Source organism: Girardinichthys multiradiatus, chromosome Y (genome assembly GCF_021462225.1).
Source record: "Girardinichthys multiradiatus isolate DD_20200921_A chromosome Y, DD_fGirMul_XY1, whole genome shotgun sequence".
In the NCBI taxonomy this organism is placed as follows: domain Eukaryota; kingdom Metazoa; phylum Chordata; class Actinopteri; order Cyprinodontiformes; family Goodeidae; genus Girardinichthys; species Girardinichthys multiradiatus.
The window spans coordinates 2,818,786-2,841,034 of NC_061818.1; the positions used below are offsets into that span (position 1 = coordinate 2,818,786).

General features: G+C 39.9%; 1 protein-coding gene across 7 annotated transcripts; it reads left to right on the forward strand.

The window, feature by feature from the left end:
• The first annotated feature begins 1,123 nt into the window (after nt 1-1,123).
• LOC124863897 (zinc finger protein 646-like) lies at nt 1,124-17,999 on the forward strand. 7 transcript variants are annotated; one of them, XM_047358445.1, is made up of 7 exons: nt 1,124-1,362; nt 5,854-6,092; nt 6,172-6,418; nt 10,491-10,580; nt 13,065-13,268; nt 13,350-13,481; nt 16,508-17,999. In XM_047358445.1, exons 1-7 carry the CDS (start codon nt 1,228-1,230, stop codon nt 16,667-16,669), a joined length of 1,209 nt encoding a protein of 402 aa, XP_047214401.1. In that variant the 5' UTR covers nt 1,124-1,227; the 3' UTR covers nt 16,670-17,999. The 7 variants fall into 7 exon arrangements, with proteins under 7 accessions (XP_047214401.1, XP_047214399.1, XP_047214400.1 ...); XM_047358443.1 differs by having other exon boundaries at nt 1,125-1,362; nt 13,350-13,529; XM_047358444.1 differs by having other exon boundaries at nt 1,125-1,362; nt 16,505-17,999.
• Nucleotides 18,000-22,249: the final 4,250 nt, after the last annotated feature.

The window sequence follows — 22,249 nt, forward strand, 5'->3', positions numbered from 1 at the left end:
AACATGACTGGAAAGCATAGAAGAGGTTATTTTTCTGTTTTTTGTTTTTTTCTGTCTATCAAAAAGGAATACATTTGTTAATAAACTGATTTTTAAATTATCTTTGCAAAAAGAAATCTCAGGTTAGATTTGATTTGATTCTATAGTTACTTAACTTATTCCAGATTGGATTTCTAAAGAGAGATTTGATTAGGTCATGCAGAAAATGACAGGAGTGAAGAGTAGAATTTACTATCTGCTTTATTATTTTAAGAGCAACACAGTGAAAGATATTTTGAGACTTGTTTATTCACATATACATAATTCAGTGATTTCAAATAATCTAAATGGACTTATGCTTCTGGAGGCATGGGAAACATAATCAAGCTACCAGAGGTGAACCCACATTCTGCGTGTCTTATTTTCGGAATTTTGTTATTTTAAATAATCTGCTAAATCATTGTAGTTGTAGGTTTTTACTTTTATCACTGCAATTACAAAAATCAAGCAAAAAAACAAAACTTGAGATACACAGATGTGCTGAAAATGTGACAGTTCCATTCCAAAATCAATTTCTTTATCACTGCTGCCGAACTATTTAAATGTTTGGGTTGTTTAAATGAAAAAGATTGTTCAAAAGATGTTTGCATCTCACTGAATTACAGTCTCCATGAACGGTTCTTCTTACAACTGCTTTTGTTGGCTTTAAAATCAGGTGACAAATTACCTCAAAAGCAAGAAAAGAGAAAAAAAAAAAAACAGTTTATAAACCAATAAATTTGTGAGATTATACTTTTCCTGAATTTTACAATGGTCCCACCTTACTGACTTTTGATCTGATGTCGAGGATTTTTTGTTTATTGATTGCAATGTTTTTTGAAAAAAAAACTAAATATATCTGAAATAATTTGTAGTTTTTATTGTAGTTAGAAATGAAAATTCAATGTAAGGATTAGAGGACTAACACAACTCTTAAGCTTTATAACATTTATTCAACAATATTTTGTGTAAAAGACGGATGGATGGATGGATGAGATTATTAATACATCTCCAGCCCCAGGTAGCTGTTTCGGGCTTTGTTGTGATCCTCCAATCCTGTAGATGGCGGTAAAATTTTATAGATTTTGATGTGTCCGCCGCCAAAATGCTAATTTCACAGAAGAAAGATTTTGCTTCTCGGAGGAAGAGCCCAACAAAGCGGCCCTGTATCTTTTAAGCAAGAAAAGTAAAAAAAAATATCTTCCGACGATGTACGCCAGGACAAATACGGGCAGCACACATGGAGACTTTCAGGACAGAAATGGAGTGAACTACGTTTCATCGTCAGAGTCTTTCGGCCACTGCTCTCAATTGTTCTGGAAAAAGGACCCGAACGATTCCGGAGTAAGAAAGCCAGTTGTTCCCACCACCGTTAGCTAGTGAACCCAAGCCACAAACATGCAGCCTGCGGCGGCGGAGACTCTCTCTGTTTTCGCCAAGTAGTGACTGAAGCATTTGTTATCACACCTGCTTAGGTTTCTGGAATGCAGTCTTTGCTACACTTGGCTATTCGCTGGTGCAACTGTACAAGTAATGCTAGAGTAGCCTTATGAGCATCCAGCTAACGTAGCAACCGTCATGCTGAGCGCCTCCTGGCCTAGTTTGACCATTAGCTGCTCTGTGCTAGCAACCAGGGTAGCATTTTCTCCTGTTTTCTACAAACTGTGTTATCCATATCCATTTGCACCCGAAGCGTGATGTCATGGTTGCGCTGCGAAGAGACGCGACATGACGAAAGCTTTGACATAATAACGAATCACAAGGACTTTTAGCATAGCCGAAGCTAATTTCTGATAAAGGGTTCCTTAGTCTAACAGATATACCGTTAACTATGATTAATAAGGCAGCATGTTCATTTGATTAAGTTGTGTACTAAACTGTGTTCTAACAGTTCAGTTGTCAGACTGAGCTGCAGTGGGGCTCTGCTGAACACTGAGCTCTATATTATTGTTGTTAGCGCAAAGTAAACACTACCAGGCTGCTCGGTAGGAAACGCTAGCGGAAAACGATGTTTCAAAGCCCCCTTTGTGATTCCAGACTGTGGTTCATTCATGGCTGGAGTCTACCCACGGAAAATATGGGCACGCTGAGATCCAGGGCCGGCCCGAGGTTGTATTGAGGCGTGAGCAGGATGTGATTTGGGTACCCACTTGTAGTTAAGCCCATCCTCTCCCAGCTCCGCAGCACTTTTTATACTGCCCATGATGTTTATTTTGGCTTTCTGCATTTACCTCAGCTTGGTTTACAGTTCACTAGTAATCCATCAATGAATTCCTAAAATTGATATATAAGATTTGTTGAAGTGGGGTTCTGTTGAAAGGTTGTGAGCAGTTAATGTATCTCCAGAACATTCTGTAGAATCTTACGATCTAAATGTAGAGCCTGAAGGTAACAGCTTATCAGATCTAGGTCAAGGGCAAAGTATATTCTGACATCTCAAAAACAACTGCAACTTCCAAAATGTTCTTGTGGTTTATCAAACACTAATTTATTAACCTTTAAATCACACTAACATTTATATTAGATAACAATTGAATGTGTTTAATTGCGCTGGAGAACGATAGCAGTCTGATACCAATCATCTCCGTTAATTGTTCAACAGCGTAGAACGTGTTCAGCGTATCTAAATAGTCATCTCGTTAGAAATGTATGGCAGTGTAGAAAACAAAAGTAGAGTTAATTTAAACATCTAATATTTGTATATATTACACAGCATACCCCTTTTCCTATGTATGGTTACAACTAGCACTTCAACCAACCTGTGCAGTGCTCAGGGTGGTCTAAGTGTCCAGATTCTGCTCAGGGTTTGGGTCAGCTGTGCTTAGACCCACACATCTATTACATTAAAATACTTTTTCTCCATCTTATTGTTGGAGACGTTACAGCCTGCCTCTTTGGTAGGCTTATGTATTGACTGCTGTCTCACACTCAACTGCACATCAGTATTTCCTTTGTGTATATTAGCAAGGATACTTTGAAATACAGCCCATGGTTACACAGCAGTTCATCACTAGGAATTGACAATGTAAAATCCTTCAGGTTATTGGACAGAACTATGTGCACATATAAAACCCAACTAAAAACTGCTGCAGCATTTTTTCCTTGTTGGACTGACCTCCCTAACATTTATTTCCCACACGTTGAAATATAGAAATGCTTAAATAGATTTTGCATGGCATGTACTTCTTTTCAACAAGTTGCATTCAAATAAGTAACAACTCTGATTTTCTGTTAGCCGTGTTAGATTATTAAATCAGCCATTCATTGTGTGTGTGATATAGAGGAGTTGCTGTGATGTAGGTTTTCAGTTAAGCTGGGGTTCAACATCATTTAAAATCAAAACCAAAACAATTATGGATATTTAAACTGTCATCACCATGGTGATAACAGCTGATTAGTGCAGTTAGTAGAAGTAAGTAAAGATGCACTCTGATAGCAGTCTGTGACCAGAATCATCTGATTTTTAACTTTGATCTCATCTGACCGTGACCGGCGACTGGCCAGTAGGAAACTCAAAAATCCATGAAATTTCCCATCACTGAAGGCACCACATTAAGAGCTTCCAGGTCACACAGACAGCAGCACTCTTTGGCGTGGATGCTGTTACTGAGTGAGAAAAAATAAAGTTTGCTGTCTTGAGTAGTGGTGAAGTGATAAAAAAAAAAAGACTGACAAAAGCTATAAGAAGTGATTTAAAAGGAAACCATGAGGTACAGCAAGGTTGCTCTGTTTATCCTTTCAACGTCTCTTTCATGGAACACGCGGAGTTTGGAAACGTTGGCAGAATTTAGGAAATCTCTGAGTTAACCTAATGATCTACATTCTCTAGCAAATACACATGATGAGTGCTAGCTGTGCTAGTATACAATGATGAACAGCATAGGTATTTTGCCTTTGTTTTAAAATATTAATGAAACCTTGTTTTGTAGCTTAGCTGCATGACATTTTTGCTGTTCCTAATCTAAATAATTGGCTGATCATGACAGGAGGGCTAGAAAATATATAAAATGCATCTTTATCAGTAATGGTAAACATTATTTGATATTTAAATGTAGACTTTTTCATTAACTCTGACACTTTGAAAAGGCTGCAAACATTTCTCCACAGAGTATGTTTCATAACAGACGACACCTAAAAATCATGAAGCAGCAGCCTTCTTGTACAGCCTTCTGGCTTCCTGGGATCTGCTGAAGCCTTCCTTTTAGATTCAGTTTTATTTGTCAGGTTTGTTCACACAAACAAGGAATTTCACTTCGGTTCCACTTTGTTGTCAATGATGACATTTTAAATATAAATACAAAAAAAAGGAAATAAAAGGCTTTTTTGGAAATATGTATATATCCAGTGTTTTTACAAGAGAAATACGTGCTTAAGTGGCTGCTGTGTTTCAATCTACAGATTTTAGACTACATGTGGTGAAAAAGTTACCTAAGTTTTGTTGTTATTGTGGTCACCTATTATTTCCTTTGGTCTTATTTCTGGACCCACAATGTCACTTATAAGATAAGAATAATGTTTGAGATTTTTCTTGGTATTATTCGGCCAAAAATGTTTAATTGCATTCATTCCAAAGCCTGGGACACACTACACAATTTCTTGCCTAATTTAAGCCCATATATTCTGTCAGGAAAAGTCTGCCTGATTATGTCAACTAGCACGTGTAGGCACAAAACATTTTTTATTGTGAGAGTGAGTGAAGACCAGAGTTGGCAAATGTATGATGGGAAACCTACCCGACCTCAATCTCAGTCATGTTTGAATGTTTTGAGCTGAATCCTGATGCATTCGATGAGTGTGAACTGATAACTGTCCCAACTGTAAACACGTATTATTGACAGCCAATAAAGAGGCTGGGACACGACATGCTAGGCTTTATCTGTAATTATATCTACAACATTATAAGCTTAAACCAAAACAACAGTGGGCATAATGCAAACTAGAAACACAATGACAGTCAACCAAGTCATTCCAAAAACCACACATAAAAATACATTTTCCAAACTCTCAGCATGTGTAATACAATATATACAGTCTACAATATTCAAATCTGAGTTTCATTTGAGAAATTCCCCTGTGGGAAAAAGTATTAATTCATTAACTGCATCCTTTTCATTTTATGGTGGAGTGTAACTGGATAGTCTGCCCAAATTCTGAGATTATCGTCTGTTACTGCCACCTAGTGGTATGTTTGCTCCCTCCTTTAGGTGGCATGATAAATGCTGTAGTCTGATACCTCAGCTGGTCCAGTTAGATGTGTGATTCCTGCTCTTTCAGTCTGTTGGTGTGAACCCCAAGTTGTGTAGTGTGTTCCCAGCCAAACACTGTAGCGGCTGGAAGTTGTTAATTGATTACAGTTAGGTGCATAAGCCTGAAATATCTGGAACATGGTTCTTCTAGCTGGTATCACCTCTGTTGGTGCTGACGTGTTTGTGGAGAGCAGTTTAGGATGGTTCGTGCCATGTTGTAATAGTGGCTCATTTGAGTAGACATCAGAAAGTGTGCTACTCATGCTCAGAGAATGTCGATGTATACCCTGTGATGTGCCACTAAATGCACTCATCGCTTCTTTATTCACTCAATCCATTCCCTTTGTAATCAGGGAAGATGTGGTTTTACGCGAAATAATCAAATTCTTGAGTAGAAGTAGTTATTTTGTTCCTCTTTGCAATACAGCAAACCTCTTCCATAGGTAGGCTGGTCGTTACACAGCATGCCCTGTGAAAGTAACACATATTCTGTCCAAAAAGCTTATGTTTGACATCTAAAAACCACCTTTTCGAGCATCTGAGTACAGCTGCTTCATGTTTTCTAAAGTGTTTGTACCTTCTTTTACAGCCAAGTTCCACCATCAGCTGGTGTGATCAGCTGCCTCCGTCCTCTGCGGCCCTTTCTAGCCCCAGTCTCTCCTTGGAGTCCCGAGCACCAGCGCCTCCACCCCTGCCGCCAACTACAACAGCATCAGACGACATGGAATCAGACGAGAGGCCGTATGTCTGTGACCTGTGTAACTGCGCCTACAAGCACGCCAGCTCGCTCCTCAACCACAAGCTCACCCACAAGACTGGAGACTTCAAGTGAGCGTTCCAGACTCTTTAAGTTTTCACATGTTGCTGTTTGTTGGGATTGCTCTAACCAGTAGACTACTTTTATCAGGTGTGACTTCTGTAGCAAGCCCTACACCAACTACATGTCCCTACGGAACCATATGCGAATCCATGGTCAAAAACGGTATATGTGTGATCTTTGTGGGAAGGCCTTCCGCCTTGCACGGTATCTAAGGAACCATCAGAGGATACATGACGACGGGCCCAACCGCTTCGACTGTCCATCGTGCTGCAAAAGCTACAGGACCATGCTGGAGCTGGCCCAGCATCGTTGCAGCGCTGCTGCGACTAACCAGGTACGTCGTTGGAAGGTAGCACTGCTGATGGCCAGGGATTGATTAAAGCTGCTTAGAAGATCAGTTCAAAACTTGTTAGTTATTGCCTATATGTTTTTGATTTTTTGCTTTAATGTTGTAAAGCTTCATGATGATCACACGCCCTTAGTGACAGTAACCGACTTTCCTCACATCTGGTTGGTGATTTATTCTTAAAAATAACTAAACACGTCTGTCTGTTAGTAAACCGTTTACATGTGCTGATTCATACACCAAAATAGCTTTGCCAAAATATTAAAAGATGTTCATACTTCATACAGGAAGTTGCGTATATAAGTAGATTTTCTCCCTTTGTATTAATAAAAAAAATTATTAGGGACAGACTTTTGATATCAGATGTTGTTAATTGTGTTATTATTAGCCATTTCTAACAAACTTCACTACTTTGACACAGTAGTACATTTGAAGTCAAATGTATTTTAACAATATGGTATTTCTACATTTAAGCTCCAAAAGAAAAATTAGAAATATCTACAAAAAATCTGATTGTTTCTCTGCATAAAGATCTGAAGATTCAGATGCATAAAATCTATTGTACTTTTAAGACTGGAAAAATATAAAGAATGCAGAGAATGTGACATAACATGAAGCTATGCTATTTCTGATGTTAACTGAACCACTTAACTGCAGAGAAGAAATTCACCTAATTACAAATTTCTATTCTCAATTCCAGAGTGAGAAGAGTAAATTTATCTTAAAGTTGATGTCATGGTCTGGTTTAATAGATAACCATGTGACATTCTTTCCCACTGCGTAACTCATTGTCACTGCAATGTAAAGGAACTCAGGCCAAAGTGTCAAAGTTGTAGTTTTTAGGTATTGACCATGTTGTACCATTAGACACCTGATTATAAGTGCAGATCAGCAAGAATATCCATTAGAAGTTATATGTTATATGGATTCATTACAAAGAGTGATTTATTTTTGTTTACTTCTGTTGATTTTTCTGGCTTACAGCAAATGGAAATCTAATTTTAGTCACTCAGAAAGACCAATAAAAAAGGATTGTTAATACAGAAAGCTGTGGGTTTTGATTCCAGCTTACCTCTGTAACATGACTATGTGCCTGTAGGCAAGGCACTTCGCCACAATTTTCCTGCCAGTCAGTGTTTTGATGTATGATTGTGCTAATGTAGTGGGTGTGGCTGGGTGAATGAGACTCGTTGGGTAAAATTAGTTGTTGGGATTGAAAAAGGACTATGAACAGTGGCTTGTAAAATATTTATAGCACTGTAAAAGTATTTATACCCCTTGAACCTTTCCACATATTGTTACATTACAACCACAAACATTAATATTTTTTATGGGAATTTTATGTGAAGCACCAACACAAGATGCATGATTTCTTTTTTTTTTTTTTTAAACAAATAAAAAACTGAAAAGGGCATTGTGCAAAAGTATACAGCCCCCCTGAGTCAATACTTTGTGGAACCACCTTTTGCTGCAATTACAGCTGCAAGCCTTTTAGGGTATGTCTCTACCAGCTTTGCACATCTAGTGACTGAAATCTTTACCGATTTACTGTGCAAAACAGCTCAGGCTCAGTCAGATCAGATGGAGAGTGTTGCTGAACAGCAGGTTTTAGATCTTGCCACATATTCTCAATTGGGTTTAGGTCTGGACTTTGACTGGGCCATTCTAACACATTAATATGTTTTGTTTTAAACCATTCCATTGTAGCCTTGGCTTTATGTTTAGGGTCGCTGTCCTGCTGGAAGGTGAACCTCTGCCCCAGTCTCAAGGGTTTTGCAGACTCCAACGGGTTGTCTTCCATGGTTGCCCTGCATTTGGCTCCATTCGTCTCCCCATCAACTCTGACCACCTTCCCTGTCCCTGCTGAGGAGACGCTCCCCAAGAGCATGATACTGCCACCACCATATTTGACTGTGGATGATGGTGTGTTCAGTGATGTGCAGTGTTAGTTCTCCGCCACACATAGCGTTTAGCATTTTGGCCAAAAAGTTCAATTTTGGTCTCATCTGACCAAAGCACCTTCTTCCACATGTTTTCTGTGTCCCCAACATGGCTTCTGGCAAACTGCAAATGGGACTTCTTATGGTTTTCTCTTAACAATGGCTTTCTTCTTGCCTCTCTTTCATAAAGACTACATTTGTGCAGTGCATGACAAATAGTTGTCCTGTGGACAGATTCTCCCACCTGAGCTGTGGATCTCTGCAGTTCATCCAGAGTCACCATGGGCCTCCTGGAGTTGGGCCATACTCTTTCCATTTCTGGATGATGGATGAACAGTGCTCCGTGAGATGTTCAAAGCTTGGGAAATCTTTTCCTAAACCTGCTTTAAATTTCTCCACAACATTATCCTTGACCTGTCTGGTGTGTTCTTGGATTTCATAATGCTGTTTGCTCCCCAATAGCATCTTAACCAATCTCTGAGGCCATCACAGAGCAGCTGTATTTGTACTGAGATTAGATTACACACAGGGAACTCTTTAGTCATTAGCAATCATCAGCCAACTTATGAAGGCTATTGGTTGCTCTCAGAGTAAAGGGCGCTGAATACTTTTACATGCCACACTTTTCAGTTTTTCATTTGTAAAAAAAAAAAAAGAAGAAATTATGTATATTTTTGTTCCACTTCACAATTGCATACCACTTTGTGTTGGTCTTTCACATAAAATTCCAATAAAATATATTTATGTTTGTGGTTGAAATGTGACAATATGTGGAAAAGTTCAAGGGGTATAAAAACTTTTACCAGCCACTGTATAAGTTCAGTCCGATTCATTTTGGTCATATTATGGCTTACAACAGCAGATAATCACTGACAGTAGAGTAAGCCTCAAAGGGTACTTAAGAAGCAGGGTGTATCCAGTCACATTAATGGGAAGTTGAGTGAAAGGTAAAACTTCATGGACAATATAGAGACATGATGAAATAAAGCGCTCCCCCTTTAATGAATCTATATAATATAAGGGTTTTTTTAGGAGTTTTTTTTTTTTTTTCTATTTAAGTTACTGAAATATGACATTTGTGTTTAGGGCTGAAACGATAAATTGGATTAATCGATTATTAAAATAATTGTTAACTAATGTAGTAATAGAATATTTGCTAACTGGAGTACACAGACTCTAAAGCATCTCATTTCCTAAAACAACAACCCGCTCAAAGCAGTAATTAGGCCAAAACTGTACAAAACATTATACACTTTGCATTAAAATGAAAGACCTCCTTTGTCTCTAAATATGCTGTATCCAGAACTTTTCAGGTGGCCGAGCTTTAGCTTCACCTGGTTCAAATTCTGTAAAATATTTTCTATTATTCAAAAACATAGTCAACAGATTAATCGATTTGCAAATAATTGTTAGTTGCAGCCCTACTTATGATATTTCTAAGTATTGAGATGTATGCTTTAAATAACCGAAAATGTCTAGTTTCCTATTATTCCCCTATTAATTGGTGCTGTAGAAATGAATCAGAGTGCGTTTTTCTACAGAAGCCTTTTTATCATAGAGTGGACAGCTGCTGGAAGATTGTAGCTTGTTTAGATTAGAAAAGGAGAACTCACTAATAAAGGCTGTAATTCAGAGGCATATGTTCTGGTTAATACTAGCTAAAGGGCTTTTTTCAACGAACCTTTGCAAGTCTACTTATATCCTCATTTTTAGATAAGAAAACAAATGATAGAAAAACTTGCTTGTATGGATGTTGATGTACATGGTTGTCAAAAACATGTAGTATTATTTTCCTTTCCTTTTTAAATGTGTGTATGTAACCTAATGTGGCATGTTTTTCCCTTACTCTGTCTGCTTCCCAGGTTTAGTTTTCAGCAGCTTCCTAATTAGGAAAAACAGATTGCAGGCCCACTGAGTGTGTGCTGTAAAGTTAGAGTTAGACCCAGCTTAGGCCTACTTCAGGGACAGGTTTAAAACTAAGGGATTGGAAAATAGTTCAGCAGATTTTCTGCACAAGTGTAGTAATCCAAACTTCTATGTGTGTGTTTGTTTTTGTTTGTGTGTGTGTGTGTGTGTGTGTGTGTGTGTGCGCACGCTTATGTGTGGGGTTGGTTCATAAGAACCGGTTCAACTGCCCGTCCTGCTTTAAGAGCTACCGAACCATGCTGGACCTGGCCCAGCACCGCTGCAGCGCCGCGGCCAAAAACCAGGTTGGTGTGAGCGTGAGTGAGCATGTGTGTGAGGCAGAGTCAGCAGAAAGACTCTGAGTTCTACATACGACTGGCAGTACCAACATTTTATTCCCCACAATTTCCTGAACCATGCACACAGATAAGGCCTGCATCTGATGAGAGCTCGTCAGATGTTTCACACTGGCATTACAGAAGACAACATCGTTTCCTTTATGCTGTAATCTGTTACTGTGTTGCTACCCCTCTGGGCCTTTTTAATAGTTAACAGATTCAGATGAATTACTTTTCTGGATGTTGTGGTTGAACTATACAAGTATAAAAATCCTATGACCAAGATGACACTTGGCAGTTCGTTGGCAGATGTATTTATTTCTCTGCTGCAAGATCTTTTTCCTAAGGGCAAGGATGCTAGGTGAACATAGCAAACAGCTTCCCCCACACAGACCCAAGATCAACCTCAAAGTAGCCAAACTTCAGTTACAGAGATTGTTTTGGATGTTCTGCTCAAACTGTGTTTCTGTCAAATCAGGCTGTGACATCTGCACTATCAGGCGCAGACAATAATGCACAGCAGGTAATAGCTACTAGAAAATAGCTACTTGCCTAGACAAACACAAATAAACAGAGAAGTAATTATGAAACTTAAAACCACCGGAGCGTCTTATCTTCCCACCCTGCAGTGTGAGCAAGATAAAAAAAAATCTCCAAATTCACTGTTGGAGAACAGCTGCAAAGATTAGGATCTTAGGGTCCCCCTGTTTCCATAACAACCTACAGACACTATCTATCAATTGTTGGTTGGGGGCCATGCTGGGAAACAAGCCTTTAAAGTTCTACGATCAAACGTAAATGTTTGGAGTTTGCTGAACTATTGGGACTTTATCTGGGACCACGTGCTGTGGTCAGATGGGACTGATTGAGTATGGTGGAGAATCTGTGATGATGTGGGCCTGTTTTATCTGCTGAAGGTCCTGGAACCTTGTACATGACATCATCATCTGTTTAAAACAACAAACATTTCAAATAAAAATCTGGTGTCCTCCGCCTCTAAAGGGAAAATGGGTTGTCATTGGCTCTTCTAGCAGCATATCAATCCACAGACAGGCCTCACTAGGCACAAAATCCAGCTGTAATTGCCACTTCAGTCCCAAGTCCTAAATCCTATAAAACTCTGTGGACTTAGCTTAGAGGAAGAGAGCCAGGACCAGGACTCTGAAGGATATCTGTTCTTTACTGAATAACTACCAAGGTCTGATGTTTCTACATTTTCAGTGGGAGATTGTGTTACTGCTAAAGATAGAGTGGGTTTCTCTCCAACCTATCCCTGTGCTAGTTGTTAGACCTCGCTGGCTAGACTGCAGGTTTTCCAGTGTTCCACTGCTACTGCAGGTAGTCTAAAAAGACCAGACAAAAGCTATAAAATAAAATGTTTCACAATTCAAAGGTTGGGTTTAATTGCTAAATTCCAGATGGAATAATAAAACCCAAGTATGCATATGGCATACTTGGCCATATGCGAAGGCCATATATCGAAGGAATGTAATCTGTGTTTGTTGTGTGATAAAACGTGATGTTAGCTTAGCTACAGTGAACCCTATCAGGCCCTACTTCAGCTGGTAAAGTGGAGGAGATATTTCATTCAAATGGTGCACTGATGTTTTATTTTCCCTTTAAAGTTCGTGCACGTTTTAAACAGTACAGTGATGAAGCCAGTTGATTTTATTTTCGTTTATCAGTGATCTGTGTTAACCTGCCTAAACAAACTGTCTGGGCTGGAAGATCAAACAGGCAGATCCAGAATTTCACCTATCACTTATTATAATAATCACCATCCGTGTCTGCGTAAGACGACCGGGGGTCTCTCATAGATCAGTTGAATTAATGTCAGTCTAGATCCCAACATTGTCAGTGTTGCAGGACTAAAGTTGATGAAATCACCGTCCTATGTAGTTTCTGTGGCTAACAAAATCTAAACTAAGGTGACCTTAGAGTGGGGGTGGCCAGCTCCAAGCTTTAAGGCCAATGTCCTGCAGGGTTTAGATGTGTCCCTGACTTAAATGACTGCATTATTTGCCGGGTCCTGCAGAACTTGGTGACACATCTAAAAGTTGCAGGGCACCAGCACTCGAGGACCAACGTTTCCCAGCTATGAATTAGATTATTTATGTTTAAAGCCCTAGGTTTAACATCACAATTAGTGAAAGTCTGTGTGAGTGAGTGGGTCTGTTTGTGTGTATGTGCATTTAGACAATTCCATCTCATATTAGTGGGTTTAAAGTAAGCAGGCACTGAGTGGTGATGAGTCTGTGATGCATAAAAGGAAAATAAACTCTGAAGAGCATAAGAAGCTGAGTGTGGAGGAAGGGACCAGCACAATCACCTTCATCAGTCACTTCTAAAATCTCACACTGTGATCTGCTTGCATGAATGAGGTTTGTTCTGAATGACATAAGTATATAAAATGTCTGCTCTTTTCTGTTTCTTTGCTGGTCTTCACTCCAGACTGGCGGTCGTCGTTCCAATTTCTCTGTGAATCCACGTCGTCAGCAGCAGCAGCAGCAGCAGAACAGTGCTAACTCTATGATGCAACCACAGCACGGAGGACACACCCAGCAGGAACCTTTACCTTCCCACTGTGTTGCAGCCATGTCCCAGGGTGGGCCGGGTGCTGGTGTGTCCAGCCAGCCTGTTCCAGACCCTCACCAGGTATGTAGGAGACATCCATCAAATTATTACTAAAGGTTTATTATCAGGGCACGATGAGGTATTTCTGTTTCTGTGTACCAGCAGGGCCGGCCCAGCTCGGTGTCTTCTCAGAGCAGCCAGCAGAGTATGAGGAGCTCATCAACCAACAAACACGTCCCGCCTTCTAGTGCCACCCCGTCCTCCTACTCACTGCTCCAGCCCCTGGTGCCTGAGGTAAAGGAGATGAACTCGGGATACACTAGACTGAGCGCCAACCCCATGGTAGGAGAGTGCCACCACACATCTGCCTTTTGCTCTCTGCTGGCTCCCTGCCTTCTCCCAGTCTGCCCACTAACACTAGGATGGGGGTGTATGTGTGTGTGTGGGGGGGGGGACTAACACTTGTTGCTCTGTGTCCACCCGGGGCCTCTGAATATAGCTCAGGCCTTTTGTCTCTGTTAATGGAGGTTATTAAAAAATAACTGATAACTAATAAGTTATTAGTAGAGGCATCTGGTGAACATGCTCTTACCTGCCTTAGAATCCAATTAAATCCCATTTAACCTGAATCCTTGTGAAACTTTGTACTTTTGTTCATCTTCACTTGTATTTGTAAAGCAAACAACAAATTATTATATTTGGTTGTGGGATGAGCTGAACATTGTAATAATTCTAATTATAAATGCTTTGCATTTCTGTAGTGACAACTCAGGGACTTCTTTTACTCCAAACAGCAGTCGGTCAGCAGTTCTTACACTGTCCAGGTTTTTTCTTTGCAACAAGTCAAGCAACATTGTGAAATAAATGATTTTACTATTGGGCACCAGCTTCCTGCTGCACACATCATATTAATGTGGAAAGAAACACAGTTGCAAACCTAGTATTAAAAAGTGGAGGTGCTGTGTAAAATACAAACTATAAGGAGAGCATACAATGCTTTGAATTATTTCACATTTTGTCCGTTATTACTGCAAACCTTCAGTTTATTTTGTTTTGACTTGGTAGTGCAACATTGTTTGGTTTTCAGGGTTTTTCCCAAATATAAATTGGAAATGTGTTGCATTTGTTTGCCGTCAGCCTTGTTCACGCATATACCCCAAAATAAAATGCAGTGCAACCAACTTCCTCCATAAGTCACCTAATCAGTTAAAAGTCCAGCTATGTGTAATCTCAGTGTAAATGCAGCTCCTGGCCCCAGATGTTTGTTAGAGAACATTAGTGATCAAACAGCATCATAAAGACTAAGGAACACAGCAGACAGGTCAGGGAGAACGTTGTGGAGAAGTTTAAAGCAGGATTAACAATATCCCAAGCTTTGAACATCTCCCAGAGCTCTGTTCAATCAATCATCTGAACATGGAGAGGATGGACCAACTGCAGACCTGCCAAGACAGAGAAGCAGTCACTAGGCACATGGTAATCTTAGAGGAGCTGCAGAGATTCATCATTCAGGTGTAAGAATGTGTTGACAGGACTGTTTTAGTCATGCACCTACAAATTTAGCCTTTATGGAAGAGTGGTAGGAAGAAAGCTAACCTATAAGAAGTCCCTTTTGCAGTTTATCACAAGCCTTGTAGAAGATACAGGTAACAGGTAGAAGCAGGAGTTCTGTTCACACGAGACTTAAACACACCATCCCCACCGTGAAACAAAGTGATGGCAGCATTATGCTGTGGGGACGCTCGTCTTCAGGACAGCTAAATGCAGGACAATCCTGGAAGAAAACTTGTTGGAGGCTACCAGAAACTTTAGCCATGGGGTGGAGGTTCACCTTCCAGCTGGAAAACAAATCTGAACATACAGCCAGAGCTGCAATAGAATGATTTGGGTCAAAACATACTCATGAGTATGAATGGCCTAGTCAAGGTCCAGATGTAAATTCAGTGGTTAAAGTGTGGCAAAATTTGACAATTAATGCTCCATCCAATCTGGTTGAGCTATTTCACAAAGAATGGGAAGCAATTCCCGTCTCTAGGTGTACACAGCTGGTAGAGACAGAAAGGTTCTCTCATTGAGGCTGAATACAAACGAATACTTTACTTAGACTCTGACTAGAGCTGCAGTTTGCTTCACCATAGAGACACAGATATTTTCTGAATTGACCCAGACTGCAGCTGAAGCAACTGCTCCAGTTTTTTTAAATCGTTTTTGATTTTATTTGAATAATTAAATACTAAACATATTTGGCATGATGTATTTTTATTTTTGGACATATTGCTGGTCCAGGGTTCATGCCTTTTCTTGTCTTTTGCAACTTTAAAAAAAATCTTCTCAGACAAAGTTTTAGTTGCTACATTTAATTTGTGGCCTTTCTCTCATTTTGAATAAACTGTGACACTTTCATGGTCTCCTTTAGTGTAGCCCTATACAGCATGCCAGCTCTAAAGAATAGAGCTTGTACTGATGGCCTGCTTCTAGGGTTGTAGTTTCCCCACCAATACACACAGTGGCCTGCAAAGAAAACAAGCAGAGTGAGATTGAGCTGACACGGATTCTTTCTCTTGGGATGGAAACCGTGTGTGGGTCCTCTGTGGCAGTAGGAGGCTCTCTAATACTACTAACCTGGGGCTGTGCTGCAGATTCGGTCTGCTCTCCAAGCTGTCACACCTGCCATTTCTTCCATTTTTCGTTGCACATTTGAATTAGGAGCTACTCATCTGTGTGATTTCATTCTGATCAGGAACAGTTCTCTGTTTTTCACTCATGGTGCTAATTTTTACTTTTTATAGTGAACAAGTTCTTCACAGATTTGTTTTTACAGATGGAATTTTTTCTGAAATTCAGTAAAAATCATCTTTTTTTTACTTAATTTCTTATAAATTATTAAACAAGCATAAGTTCTACAGAAAACAGAATGTGTAGAAATTTTAAAATGACATTAAATGTCAGCATCAGTATCTTTGTTTAGGCCACGTAATGAAGTGATGCAGAAAGGAGAATTTGATCCAACATCCTGGTAATTTTTCTTCTGTCTGCATTACTTCATTTCACCTAGTTTTGTGATTTTTGTTTGGTCTTTTTTTATTTTCAGTGTTCACAGCTTCCTGGATTCTGCATCAGCTTTTCTAATCACCCTGTCTTCTTCTGCATAAATGCTTCTGCAAAACATTAAATATACTTCATATGTTTAAATGGTGCTACCCTGATACTAATGTTGTCCTCATTCATTTATTTTTTCTCTCTCCACCGCTTCTGCTTATTCCCAATCTGTCCCTGGCTCTCCTCCTCTTCCCTCTCCCACCCTCCCTTCCTTGCAGAAGCACCAGGACACTTTCTCCCTGGCCCCCCAGCGGCCCCTCCCCACCATCAACCCCATAGGCCACTCTCTTCATCCGAACGGAGCGCCCTCACTCAAGCCTTCCCCTGTGCCACGGACCATCCAGGCCATGCCCTGGGAGCAGCGCTCCCTCTACAATCAGTGAGACTCCTGACAGCCAGTCATCAAGTCTGCCACCCAACAACACAGCCTCTTCTTCCACCCTGCCCTTTTCACATCCAGCATTGAGGATCGAGGACTCTAGAACGCCCCTCTGCTTTTCGAACTTGTCCTTTGGAATGCTGTGTGTGGGAATGGGGAAGGGCACTGTTGAGAACTAGTTGAGATTGATTTCCGAGTAGTTAGGTTTAAAACAATGTGTTGCCTTGACCCTCATGTATGATCTATGCCATGTATTGGATATAAGTTAAAATGTCTTTACCCTGAGCTGCCCTCTTGATAAGAATTTATTTCCCTGTCCTTCTTTCCCCAATAGTTATGAAAATATCTATCCTTCCCGTTATGAATAGTGCTCCCACACCCTTTTCCTTATGTTAAATAAAATAGAAAGTTTTTTTTCTATCAGGAGCCAATTCCAAATCTGGAACAAGAACCAAGTTGTCGTTAAATGTTACAAATTTCTTCCATTGGTCCAATATGTTTGTATTTTTTGATAAATGCAGTTTCTGGGAAAGGCAAAAGGAAAACGATCTTTTTTTTTTCCTTATAACCCTTTGACATGCTCGAGAGTGAACATTGTGTATGTTGTTAGGATGTGTCATCCAAGCCACTGGACTCTCTCAGCACTCACCTGTAATGTCCAAGCACAAAGGACCACAGCTGAAGCTACAAGTTTTAAAGTGGTCTTTACTGGGAGTTACTTCTGGAAGATAAAATGTCTCCAAACTGACTGTTACAGTGTTGAGCACTTTAAGATAAGTGCTGTCAAACTACAGCTGTTGCCTCCTCCCACCCTGTGTAGAACTGTAGCTCCTCAAACAGTAAGATAAATAATGTGTTACAACAGCCCCAGATTCTGACCCAGTTACCCCCTCAGCAGTGACTAGAACGGACCAGGACTGAGCTCAGCATCACAGCCAAAACCCAGGTCTCTGTATTTATAAAAAAATAAATAAAAAAAGATACATTTTGTTTTAATAAATCATGTGTGCGTCTCACTATTCCCAGGATGGGTTAATGACTAGGTCTCAGTAAGCAGCCAATCATGATTGACTTACATTAACTTTGGAGTATTTTGTACTGTTGAATTTGATGAATAACGATTAATTCATGGATCCAGCATGTAGTTAATTTATCTTCCTAACATGATGGTTGCTGAAATACCCACAATTCTACTGTCATTGTCTTTCCTCTTTTTAAAGTTGTTTCCTATTTTTATTCCTGACATGTTTTCATTGTTGCTTTCTCTTTCCTTGTAAAGTGTCTTTGAGTATTTAGAAAAGTGCTATACAAATAAAAATGTTTTATTATTATCACCAACAGGCAATGATTGAAGCCTTCTCATGCCACTCAGTTCTCATTGTCTGTTTTAAGTTCTTTTGGATTATTAGAAAGTATTTTAATATAAACATTTTATGAATTGTCAAAGTAATGAGGTTTTTTTTTTCTGTGAGTGGCAGCTTATTCAAAGGGTGTAGTATTGCCTTGCTGTGTCAGATTTGCTTTACAAAAGGGTTACATTTGGAATTTCTGTTGAAAAGATTACTTCATTGAATGAATGAGATCACAGGATATACAGGTCCTTCTCAAAATATTAGCATATTGTGATAAAGTTCATTATTTTCTATAATGTCATGATGAAAATTTAACATTCATATATTTTAGATTCATTGCACACTAACTGAAATATTTCAGGTCTTTTATTGTCTTAATACGGATGATTTTGGCATACAGCTCATGAAAACCCAAAATTCCTATCTCACAAAATTAGCATATCATTAAAAGGGTCTCTAAACGAGTTATGAACCTAATTATCTGAATCAACGAGTTAACTCTAAACACCTACAAAAGATTCCTGAGGCCTTTAAAACTCCCAGCCTGGTTCATCACTCAAAACCCCAATCATGGGTAAGACTGCCGACCTGACTGCTGTCCAGAAGGCCACTATTGACACCCTCAAGCAAGAGGGTAAGACACAGAAAGACATTTCTGAACAAATAGGCTGTTCCCAGAGTGCTGTATCAAGGCACCTCAGTGGGAAGTCTGTGGGAAGGAAAAAGTGTGGCAGAAAACGCTGCACAACGAGAAGAGGTGATCGGACCCTGAGGAAGATTGTGGAGAAGGGCCAATTCAAGACCTTGGGGGACCTGCGGAAGCAGTGGACTGAGTCTGGAGTAGAAACATCCAGAGCCACCGTGCACAGGCGTGTGCAGGAAATGGGCTACAGGTGCCACATTCCCCAGGTCAAGCCACTTTTGAACCAGAAACAGCGGCAGAAGCGCCTGACCTGGGCTGCAGAGAAGCAGCACTGGACTGTTGCTCAGTGGTCCAAAGTACTTTTTTCGGATGAAAGCAAATTCTGCATGTCATTCGAAAATCAAGGTGCCAGAGTCTGGAGGAAGACTGGGGAGAAGGAAATGCCAAAATGCCAGAAGTCCAGTGTCAAGTACCCACAGTCAGTGATGGTCTGGGGTGCCGTGTCAGCTGCTGGTGTTGGTCCACTGTGTTTTATCAAGGGCAGGGTCAATGCAGCTAGCTATCAGGAGATTTTGGAGCACTTCATGCTTCCATCTGCTGAAAAGCTTTATGGAGATGAAGATTTCATTTTTCAGCACGACCTGGCACCTGCTCACAGTGCCAAAACCACTGGTAAATGGTTTACTGACCATGGTATCACTGTGCTCAATTGGCCTGCCAACTCTCCTGACCTGAACCCCATAGAGAATCTGTGGGATATTGTGAAGAGAACGTTGAGAGACTCAAGACCCAACACTCTGGATGAGCTAAAGGCCGCTATCGAAGCATCCTGGGTCTCCATAAGACCTCAGCAGTGCCACAGGCTGATTGCCTCCATGCCACGCCGCATTGAAGCAGTCATTTCTGCAAAAGGATTCCCGACCAAGTATTGAGTGCATAACTGTACATGATTATTTGAAGGTTGACGTTTTTTGTATTAAAAACACTTTTCTTTTATTGGTCGGATGAAATATGCTAATTTTGTGAGATAGGAATTTTGGGTTTTCATGAGCTGTATGCCAAAATCATCCGTATTAAGACAATAAAGGACCTGAAATATTTCAGTTAGTGTGCAATGAATCTAAAATAAATGAATATCAAATTTTCATCATTACATTATAGAAAATAATGAACTTTATCACAATATGCTAATTTTTTGAGAAGGACCTGTATCTGGTACAAGCAGCACATTGGTCAGGTCATCACCAACATGGAGAGACATGAGACAAAGGAAAAGGGGACAAAAAAAACAAAATAAGACACTAAGAACTAAATGTGAACAGAAGATAATAGCAGGCGATCAAAGCTCTTCTGCCGATTTTTAAATAGCAAAATGCTGAATTCTAGCAGAGATCCAAGGATAAAAATACCACAGTGAGTGTTGAAGTCTGAAACACATGCACATTCTAGAACAAGCAAGAACATCACCCGTGATTGGCAACTAAGACGTGTTTTTACCTTCTCGTTTTTGGTAGTTTAGAACTTTAAAATGCACTCCAAGAGAAATCCGGCATATTTCATCAGAAATGTGTTGCCATGATGGATATCTGTAGTATAAATTTGGCAAAGGACCTATTTATCAAAGGCTATCATATTTGGAAGTGCCATTCATTCATGCTTGGATCATAAAACAAATCTATTTTTAGTCAAATGCAAAGATTTGTTTTACCGCATTTGATATATTAGAATATTATTGAAAGTTCATTTAATTTAGTAACTCGGTTCACCAAGACAAGCATTACATGCACTTCTCACAAAAAGTTGGGGATTCTTGGCTTTCAAGTGAAATTTATGGAAATACAAAAGGTTCACACTACAGTGATTTTATATCATGAAAGGGCACTTAAGTAGAAGCATGAATGTTGGCTTCCTCATCTCAAACAGTTTATCGAAACAAAAGCCAACAACAGTGGTGGGTATATGATAATAAAACATGTCAGTGTTTCAGTAATGTGTTGAGCACTTCAGCACCAATTACAGCTTGACCACAACGTCTCATGCTGTTCACAAGTTGACTTATTGTCTGCTGAGGCATGGTATCCCACTCTTGAAGGGTGGCCCTCAGGTCAATGAGATTCTGGGCTACAGAGTTATGAGCCTCTAGACGGCAACTCATCTCATTCTATAGATTTTCTATAGGGTTCAGGTCTAGAAAAAGTTCAGGGTACTCCATTTCATGTACACCAGTATCCAGCAGCTGTTCCCTAATGATGTGACCTTGATGAGCTGGAGCATTGTCCTCCATGATGATGATATTAGGCCTGTCTTGTCCATGCAGGGGCACAATGACTGGATTAATGATGTTATCCAGGTAGTATGGGCTTGTCACTGTACCATTCACAAAGTGTAGGGAGGTTCTGTATTGACTAGACACACTTGCCCACACTTCAACACCACCACCACCACAGGCTCCTCTGGTGACAACCGTGGCTGATGCATAGTGTTCTCCTTGATGTCTTCAAGATCTTTGGTGTCCATCATTTCTGCTCAGGGACTTTCATCAGAGAACAGCACTGAGGCCCTCTGGTTCCTCGTCCAGCGTAAATGCTCCCTGGCCCATGCGACAATGTGCCTGGTGCCGCGGTCAGGTATCCTTGCAGATTGTCTAGCATGCAGACTACACTGATGTGATCGGATTTAAATGGTCTGACATGATCTTTAGGTGCCTCTTACCTTCCTTAAATGTGCCCGGAGTTGAATGACTCTTCCAGTCTCTATCTCTGTTGCAACCTGTTGATGACACTCTATGACACTCTAACCTCAGTGGCCACCTCTGTTCCGAGAACATCCTGTTTGAAGCCTCTCAATGGTGAATGTTGATTAATTATTAGTTGTCATCTCAGTTTCATGATGTGATCAGCATGATGAGCAGTGTTTAAATACCACTTTTGATTTTACCAGGAAAGTTATTGGTCAATTTATGGTTCAAACACCTGTTGTGAATTTTACCATTAAGCTCCTTGTTAGAAAACAACATGTACCAAAAGTTCTGAAACACTGAACAGTTGGAAATATGCATTGAAAGGTTTAAAGTAGGTCACATTGAGTTCATATGTAAAGGTTATAGTGCATTTTAGGTTCATCCTGAAATTTCACCTTGAAGTGAGTTGTCTATATTATTAGCACCTTGATGCTTTCAAGCTTTTTTTCTGATAATTATAACATCAGACCAATAAAAAATATTTTTAAAACAGAAATGTGGGCTTAATGGAAAGTATGTTTAAGATTTGTTTAAAGACTGTTTTCAAAAGGAACCTTAAATCTGACAATTTTACTTAAAGACTTACTGTCCAACATATTTTAAAGGAGAAAAAAAAGGTGGTAGAACGACGGATACTAGCCCATTATGTTATTCAGTCTTTTTTCCATTGTGTTCTGTTTAATTATTCAGACTCTGGGGAATTCTGTCCTTTGCAGTTTTGTGATTTATGTCCATTCTTCCTGAATTTTGGCTGAATCGACAGTCCTCCCTCCAGACATCTGGTTACTGAACAAGCAAGTGTTTTTTTCTGTGTGTATACCTGGCTATAGCTTACGTTAACAAAGTGTG

Excerpts from the sequence above, each read along its gene's own strand:
- LOC124863897 (XM_047358441.1), top strand. The coding sequence starts at position 1,228 with ATGTACGCCAGGACAAATACGGGCAGCACACATGGAGACTTTCAGGAC. Across the intron at positions 6,093-6,171 it reads CACAAGACTGGAGACTTCAA|GTGTGACTTCTGTAGCAAGC; the intron begins GTGAGCGTTCCA and ends TACTTTTATCAG. Across the intron at positions 13,530-16,504 it reads GACTGAGCGCCAACCCCATG|AAGCACCAGGACACTTTCTC; the intron begins GTAGGAGAGTGC and ends CCTTCCTTGCAG.